The 8,696-nt window shown below is 40.8% G+C and overlaps 1 protein-coding gene across 4 annotated transcripts; it reads left to right on the top strand.

Moving 5' to 3' along the window:
* The first annotated feature begins 950 nt into the window (after positions 1 to 950).
* On the top strand, positions 951 to 7,773 carry LOC112897214 (tRNA (cytosine(34)-C(5))-methyltransferase-like). Of its 4 annotated transcripts, XM_025965460.1 has the most exons (16): positions 952 to 1,233; positions 1,553 to 1,641; positions 2,198 to 2,264; positions 2,350 to 2,465; positions 3,112 to 3,178; positions 3,301 to 3,349; positions 3,485 to 3,570; positions 3,781 to 4,034; positions 4,120 to 4,175; positions 4,448 to 4,533; positions 5,077 to 5,169; positions 5,850 to 6,213; positions 6,348 to 6,506; positions 6,588 to 6,868; positions 7,000 to 7,228; positions 7,298 to 7,773. In XM_025965460.1, exons 1-16 carry the CDS (start codon positions 988 to 990, stop codon positions 7,462 to 7,464), a joined length of 2,409 nt encoding a protein of 802 aa, XP_025821245.1. In that variant the 5' UTR covers positions 952 to 987; the 3' UTR covers positions 7,465 to 7,773. The 4 variants fall into 4 exon arrangements, with proteins under 4 accessions (XP_025821244.1, XP_025821245.1, XP_025821247.1 ...); XM_025965459.1 differs by having other exon boundaries at positions 951 to 1,233; positions 6,348 to 6,868; XM_025965461.1 differs by having other exon boundaries at positions 1,181 to 1,233; positions 2,355 to 2,465; positions 6,348 to 6,868.
* The last annotated feature ends 923 nt before the right edge of the window (positions 7,774 to 8,696 follow it).

The following is an 8,696-nucleotide window of genomic DNA, read 5'->3' as shown; positions in this document are numbered from 1 at the left end:
GTACCGACTAGTTCTACTCCGCATGCGGGTAGAATATAACATAAATAAGGTACAGGACACGTCCTATCCCCTAGCCCAATACGGACTCCTTGATGTACACAGCCCCGTGGCCCCGAGTCTGACAGCGGGCGGGCACGGCGAGCTTCCTCTGCCCGCGAGGAGGCCGGGGCAGGGGCGGTGCTAGGCGGTAAAGGGCGGCATAGGCGGAACCCGCCCAGTGGCTGAGGTTGGGGAGCCGTGGAACCGTGCAGTGGACGGGAGCGGAGGGCGTGTAGGAGGGGCGGTGCTTGCGGGAAGCGTAGGGAGAGCTCGGAAGGTGAGGGGATCGAGCAGAGGGTCGAGGAAGCCGAGATGAGTGCGGGGCGGCCAGGACGAGTGCACACGAAGGCTAGGTGTGCTCGAGCTCTTCTCACGTCATGGATTCCGGTGGGAAAATTTTTGATTCTGGCCGTCCTTGATATGGATTTTGTGAAGATGAGTGCTGAAATGGATTCAACTCAATGCAAGGAAGTTTCAAGTCCGAGGGATTGAGCTAAGACTCGTCATGGACGACTAATTTCTTCGGCGACCATGCAATTGAAGGTGCTATGCAGGGCAGCCGGCTGGCGCGGGGCCGGCAGAGGACAGCGGACGGGCAGAGGACGGTGGCCGGCGTGGGACGGGCGGAGGACGCAGCCGATGGAGGGTGGACGGATCGAACTCGACGAGGAAGAAAATGATGGAGAGAGAAAATTTTGAGTGGATGACAAATGGATCTTATAGATAACTGCTACTTGTGTTAAAATAGCATTCAACTTATTTCTCAAAATTTCTTTAATTAAATAAAAAATTAGATTGGATCTAACCCTCTCAATCAAATACTAAATAATTTAAATCCGAATCAAAAAACAGGAATGAACCTGACCCATCCCACTTGTGCTCAAACCAAAAGCATACGAAGTCCCCAAACTGCCCACCTCACACCCAAACCCCACCAACAATGCTGGCATGTTAGCCTCGAAGACCCCCGTCTCGCTCCACCACCGCATCGTCGCCGCCGGCCAGCGGAGGCGATGTGTCGGGGGAAGCGAAAGGAAGCCACAGGGCCGCCACTTCACGCAGGCGCTCGAGAGCCTCTGGAGGTACAGCCCCCGGATCCCTCCTCTTCCAGCCGCCGCCGCTACCGGCCGTGATGCCAAATCCTCGTGGGAGCCACCAGTACTCGAGAACGCTGCCTTCGAGGAGTACTATAAGGTGCGGTACCTATTTCAGTTCACATAGCTTGACGCATTGATGCGATCTGAAGTGAATTAGTTTTCCAGTTCTGGGGTGACTGCTTATTGGGATTGGAACGATTTGTTGCCGTAGGAATGACAAATGTGTTCACATTATCACATAACAACAAACACTCTGTAACCTAGGTCTATGGTTACCTGATAATCTTGTAGGTGAGTTTAGTCTTCGTATTTATATTTGTAGTGTTGCGTAGAAAAAGGAACATGGTTTTAGGATACTGTTCTTCTGGATGTGTGCATGTGATTGCACTTGCTGACTTGCATGTTTGTGTGGGCAGGTGCAGCAAATTGTCCACAAGGAGGAGTGGGATGCCTTCATGAGTGTCCTACGGACACCATTACCTGCAACTTTCAGGATCAACGCCTGGTAACGTTGGTTACTCTGAGACGAAAGCAGGGTTGCCACTTAGGTCTTCCTTTAATTATTCGATTCCTTGGTTTTCGTAATTCCACACAGACCACTGTCATCGATGATATTCGCGTGCTTTTGAACTTGATGCCCATCTCTCCTTCTCTTCCGGGGCCCAAAGCCTTTGGTTATCAAAAGCTGGCTGCTCCATGACTTGTATATCTGGTTAATCTGCCATTGAAGTAGTCATGTCCGAGGGTTCATTGGATAGTTCATTTGCAATCTGTGTTTTATGTTAATCCAATAAAAAAACCTGCACTTCTAAATTACTCTTAGGAATATGAGTAAACCATCCACTTAATTGTTACTTACTATTAGACTCATGCAGTTTTATGGTAACTTCAGGGGAGCCATTAACAAACCTTACAGTAGGCTTATGCAAAACTTTGTTTATCCTGCTATTCTCACAAAGACTGAATTTGGTTTTGCATATTTGGTACATGAATACATTAATTCATCTTTTACTATTGCTTACCATGTAAGCTGAAGGTTAACACTTTACTTCTCTTTTCAGTTGCCAGTTTTATAAAGATATTTGCTCAAAGTTGGAAAATGATTTTAGGCGATATTTGGAGAGTGAGGTTGCCTTTTCTCTCTTGTATATTGAATTGCACCTTACTCAGTCCTTGACATTTTCTAATGTACTATTAAAAATGCATTGCAAAGGTTAGTAGTGAGTATGGAGAAGATGCTATCAGGCCCCTGCCTTGGTATCCAGGCAATCTTGCATGGCATCTGAATTTCTCTCGGAAGGAACTGAGGAAAAATCAGGCACTTGAGAGGTAATGATTGCAGCATGATGTTTGAATCTTGCCATGACATGAATCTTGCTTGGTCTACTTAATGCAAATATGACACATTCTTGCCTTTGCATCAGTGGATATGTGGTAGGGATTTGGGGTTGGGGTGGATATATCTGAGACAGGCTTGAAGTGAGCTTCAAACTGAGTTGTATTGTGTCAGAAGTATTGAGGTATCTAATACGTATCCAATAGTATTGGGTTTTGTGACCAACCAGTTTTCCAAAAAGCTTAAGTTGTTTTGGGAAACTCAGCAATACACCTCAACACAGAGCATTCATCGGTATCAGAACCAGTCATATCTTTCATTTTGGCCTTTCAATTTCCGATTTCATATTGAAGGAGTTTTGATAGTGATAATTGAAAGTAGTTCAATAGATGAATCTAATTTTTTGAGATAAAGCCAGTAATTAGCCACCTTTGTTCTATAATAATCAAGGCTTCTTACAGAATTGTGGAAGTTAGGGGCTCAGTTGATCATTGAATTAGCAATGCCTGCTTTCACTGTCGCTATCTTTGCAATAGTGTTTTTCTCTTTAAAACTAGTCCTGAACAATTAATTGCGGTTGCTAACTTGATGTGCTCTTGATTAATCTACTCTATTGGTCCACTCTTTTGTGCATTCCAGTTTTCATGAGTTTCTAAAGCATGAGAGTGAGGTTGGTAACATAACTAGGCAAGAGGCTGTTAGCATGGTGGGCATCTTGTACCAATTTGCTCATGAATTATTTTCACCTCAATTATCTTATATCTTAGTTTTTTTTCCATCTCTCTTAGATTAATTCATTTTTCAATTAATTGAAATATATTTCTGCAGGTTCCACCATTGTTTCTGAACGTACAACCTGATCACCATATTCTTGATAGTATGTCCATGTGTTATGCTCCTCTGTTATCTCAAATATCTTGTGCTTTTTATAGAAGCCGGCTTACTGTTTCAAGATTGGATGCCGAAATAATCCAATAATATAGACTCACATTTATTTGCCTACCTTGGTCAGTGTGTGCTTCTCCAGGCTCTAAAACTTTCCAGTTACTCGAGATGATTCACCAATCAAAAGAACCAGGACTACTTCCAGGAGCATTGGTACATTTATCTTTCAGCTACATGTGGCGCTAAAACTATCATTCTTATAACTTTGGCTGATTCTTGGAAACGAAACCTTAGTCACATTATTTTCTAGTATTTAGTTGTTACATCCAGCTAGTAGAACTATTTGTGTTATAATTTTCACAGATTTATTAGAAATGAATACCTCAGTTATACATTATCCCTTCCTCATGTGAGACTGATTAGGTGATGGCCAACGATCTCTACGTGCAAAGATGCGATCTCCTTATCCATAATACAAAGAGAATGTGCACCGCCAACCTAATAGTAACAAACCATGAAGCACAAAACTTCCCCGATTGTTCTCTTGCAAATGATTATTCAGAAGCTTATAAGGATACCTGCAAGCCACAAGGTTTAGAATTCGACCGCATACTTTGTGATGTTCCCTGCAGTGGTGATGGGACTATTCGCAAGGGTCATGAAATGTGGAGAAAATGGTAAGAACTGAATCTTTTGTTGTCTGCTGCTTTTATGCTTCCCTATATTTATCCTCAGGTCACACAACCTGTTTTTGTGGTTCAGGAACTCAGGCATGGGGAACCAACTTCATCTTCTGCAAGTGAATATTGCTATGCGTGGTAAGGATTTATTAATATTGTTTTTGTTGGGATGGTACTGGTTTTTTATTCTAATCAAGCTAGTACCTTTGAATTACCTATGAATCAAGTAGTCTCAGTATAGCATGAGTTGTTAAACACTCCTTAGAAATTTTCTACATAGTTCCTCCGTAATGTTTATCATATGAACCATTTAATTACAAATGTCACTGCATATGAGTTGGGAGCAAAATACTATTTGAAGTTTTAAGATTAATAATCTGTAATATCCAAATTTTTACTTATTTCTTTAGGTATTGCGTTACTTAAAGTGGGTGGAAGAATGGTCTATTCTACCTGTTCAATGAATCCTGTTGAAAATGAAGCTGTTGTAGCAGAGGTATCTACAATCCATTGTATCTTCTTACTTTTTATCTATTGAACATAAAGCTGTTATTTTCTTGCGACTTATAGCCTAAAAAGAGCAAAACCTCTGCGCTGTTAAAGACCTTTTGGAGTTGTTTAGACATATATTGTGGGTGCCTTATTGGCTCATGGTATAATAAGGCAATTACAGTAGCTTATAGAACTCTAAAATGATGCCTCAGAAAATTCAACTTGTATGCCATTCCGTGATACAGGATCATGCAAGTGGATTTTTTGAGGCAGCTTAAGCACAAGCCCCAATCTGAACTGCTTCATCAGAACTCAGAAGATCTGTAGAGTACAAACAACTTTTTACTCTGATCCACTTCAAGGAGTTGGATCTTTGCAACTTAATGGTTTTATAGAGCATATTTATTTCCTTTTGTGTATTTTTTTTCAAAACTTAAATATATACAATTACCTTGCCTGTAGGCTGCTACCTACAAATACCTTTTGCTATTCAGTTTCTACATTCCTGTTCTGTAACATAAATTCTCATTGCAAGTTGTTCATATAGCTCCTTCGAAGAAGTGGAAACTCTGTTGAACTCCTTGATGTTTCTAGTGAGCTGCCTGAATTGGTCCGGCGTCCTGGGCTTAGCACTTGGAAGGTCTGTGTGCTTATATCTGTATCATGGTTGATATCTTGGTTGCCTTATTTTTATGTGTTTATTCAATAAGGTTGCTCATTCTTAATTATATTTTCTTTATTCCCTGGGGTGAGTATTTATGTCTGGATTCATGGTTCTGGCACTTATCAAATGCAACATACTGCTTAGGATGATTCTTAGTTTACTAATTATAATTTACGTAAAGGAGTAAATTAAGCATGTGTCATAACAGGTTTCTCATTTTTATTACTCCATTTACATTAGTCACTTTTCACCATACCATATACCTTATTCATGATTCAAGAGATGTTTTCCTTGATGCCCCTATATATTCTGCCTATACCATCTACTTTGGCTCCTCCTTTTTTATGTGTATGATATTACTACAAGCATTTTGATCCAATTCACATCACATATTGTTTTAATTTGTTTACACGTTGGTTGAAGTTGACAATTGTGTCACAAAGGAGCAATAGTTGTTTCTTATCAAGAAAAGAAGGAGCAATAATTGCTACTCTTTATTTTTTGGGTAAAATTATGATTCTTTTTAGAATCAATCTTGGGCATCTCAGTGTTTTAGTCAAACAGTTAGTCCCTACTTGACATTTTGACAATGTACAAGGTGACCAGATCTCGTTCTGTTCTGGTTATCTCAGTGGTTCTTTTTCTAACTCTTGCAGGTACAAGATCGAGGATCTTGGTTTCAGACTCATGATGATGTTCCACATGATAGGAAGAATTTAGTATTGCCGAGCATGTTTCCTTCAAGTAATGGCACTGAGGAAAGCCATACTATGCGTGGTGATGTTGAAGTGAATATAGATAATAGGAGCAGCTTCTTAAGAAATTGCAACATTGAAGAAACAAGCAAAATTAATCATGATACGGATGGACTTTCTATCAATTCCAATAAAAAATTGGATTGTACTTCTAACATTCTGAATTCAAAATTCCCACTGCATCGGTGCATGAGGATTGTTCCTCATGACCAAGACAGTGGGGCGTTTTTCATCGCAGTTCTTCATAAATTGTCTCCCTTGAATGGTAATCACATGCTTTAATTTCTTTTGGATGAGTCCATTTGATACCTTTCATGAAAGTTTCATATAGTCTGATATGCCTATATGCATACTTAGTATGACCACTAATATTCTTGAATGCGCTCCACATTCTTTCAGGCTGTCAGATACAGGGCACTAAAATTCAGCACCCACTTGCAAAAGGCATAATCGTGCAACCTCAGAAAGAACATGAGCCAGAAACAAGACTATACGAAACTATTTTGACACGCCAACAGAACAATGTTTCTAAAGTTGTTGATGCTGCTGAAGTGCTGGGTAGGCAACAGAATTTAAGCATAGACAACCAAACTTCAAATGATAACTCAACTGAAGTTGAAATGGTTTTCAATGATGTAGAAAGCAGTCGAGCAGAATCAGGCGACATGCAGTTGCAAAAACAAAGCAGGTGGAAAGGGGTCGATCCTGTACTATTTTTCAAAGATGAAGTGGTGATAAAGAGCATAATATCCTTCTTTGGCATCAAGGAATCGTTCCCACTCCAAGGTCATCTGGTGACTAGAAGTACTGATAATGCAAGAAGAATATATTATGTATCAAAATCGGTTAAAAAGATTTTGGAGCTGAATGGAGAAGTTGGTGAGCAGCTTAAGATCGTTTCACTTGGTATAAAGATGTTTGTAAGTATAAAGTGCTCTAAACGCATGATGTTCTTTACTGATTCAAGGTTTCCTAGTAACACTCAATTATTTTTCACTGGAATACATATTTTACTCAAACCGTGAGGTACTCGGTCCCTGCTTTCTTTCAGGAAAGTCATAGATCGAAGGATTGCTGTTCATGTGCATATAGATTGTCCTACGAGGGCTTATCACTACTGCTTCCATACGTCAGCAAGCGGATACTATATGCATCTCCACTGGACTTCCACCGACTTTTACAGTACAGAAGCATCAACTTTGCTCATTTTGTTGACGCCAGATTTGGGGAGGAAGCTGCATCCTTGATGCCCGGTTGCTGTGTTGTAGTGTTACTTGAAGGTACTATTATGCCCTATCCTAAGATAAAAGCAACCATCACTTAGTATCTAACTTTCTGTAAACTTTCAGGGCATAAGCATGTAGATTCTATTTGTAAGGATCCCTCCACAATTGCAATTGTTTGCTGGAGAGGGAAGGGGACTATGAATGTCATGGTTTCTCCTCCGGATAGGAAGGATCTGCTTGAAAGGATGGCATATCGCTTCGGTCTTAAAGCCTGTACGGAGGAAGATTAGAAATCTTGTCGTAAGATTAATTGATCGGACCAGGGGAGATGATAACAGCATTGAGACTGAGAATCAAGAACCTCTAGCTACAGGTAATTCATCGTATACAGAGGAACTGACATAGCACGTCAGCATGCTGTTGGAGAGTTGGGGGATGCTGAAGAGTTCTTTAGGCCATCCAAATAGTATCCATTGACTTCCAATCTTTAGTTCTGTGCTATTCTTGCGTGTAAACAAGTCATTTCCGATGCAGAAGCAAATCTACTGTTATCTGTGTTTCACATTATTAGTTCGGTCCGTATAACTTGAGGTTCAAAAGCTTTCCCAATGTTTATCTGGTCCATATAGCTATAAAGCTTAAAAGCTAAACAATTTTTGATGAAATTGGGTCGTTTTTTATCTAGTTGGATAGATGAAGTATTGATGTATGCACTGAGTGCAACTTCGACGTAGGTTTACCAAATTTTGATTCGAACATTTATTTTTACAAAACACGAAATAAATTTATAAAAATTAAAAAAATCCGGGCTGTGGTCTCGCGGACCACAACAACAACATGCGCGAACGGCCCGCTGCAGCTGTGTTCACGTGGCAATGCCCAGCTTACTTCCTGAATATGATTGAAGGTCGGTAATTTTTCCCTTTTTAGGGCATGGCCGATAGAATCTCGATTAGGACGAGTCTGAAGTTACAAGTATACAGCGTCGAGATAGTCAGATACTCATATGAGAAACCAAAAAAAAAAGGAAGGAAAGTCCAAACTTTGAACCATCACAAGAGTCCCTTGAACCTCAATTTTCTTGATCACTAGTAGTATCATCCTCGGTAGGCACCGCATCACACCAGGCCAGGGCGCCAGGCTGCCTTTCATGGCCAGGCTTGCAGGAGGCCCCATGCTTCCAGTTGTATTAGCCTCTTCAATTTTATTTTTTTTACCTTTTACAGATCAACTCGGTGGACAAACTGGAAAGAAACCACTTCATCATGAATAATCAAAGTTGTTGGCCACATTGGCATCATGACATTAACTAGCTTTCCATGACATTGGCACAACATCATCAGCATTGGCTGTATTAGCCTGTGCAAAGTCACCCTGACCACTCAGATCCAACAGCAACTTTGTCTGCTGCGATCATTAGACAGACACATCATGCATGTCTTTCCAGACAAGGCACATGGACCTGCAAAATTTGGTGGTTGGACAGTCCGCTTCATCTCCACACATGTACCTGTGATATTCG

Source organism: Panicum hallii, chromosome 6 (genome assembly GCF_002211085.1).
Source record: "Panicum hallii strain FIL2 chromosome 6, PHallii_v3.1, whole genome shotgun sequence".
In the NCBI taxonomy this organism is placed as follows: Eukaryota; Viridiplantae; Streptophyta; class Magnoliopsida; order Poales; family Poaceae; genus Panicum; species Panicum hallii.
This window is presented reverse-complemented; position numbering and strand designations above follow the sequence as displayed.

Excerpts from the sequence above, each read along its gene's own strand:
- LOC112897214 (XM_025965459.1), top strand. The coding sequence starts at position 988 with ATGTTAGCCTCGAAGACCCCCGTCTCGCTCCACCACCGCATCGTCGCC. Across the intron at positions 3,179-3,300 it reads GGCAAGAGGCTGTTAGCATG|GTTCCACCATTGTTTCTGAA; the intron begins GTGGGCATCTTG and ends ATATTTCTGCAG. Across the intron at positions 3,350-3,484 it reads TGATCACCATATTCTTGATA|TGTGTGCTTCTCCAGGCTCT; the intron begins GTATGTCCATGT and ends TACCTTGGTCAG.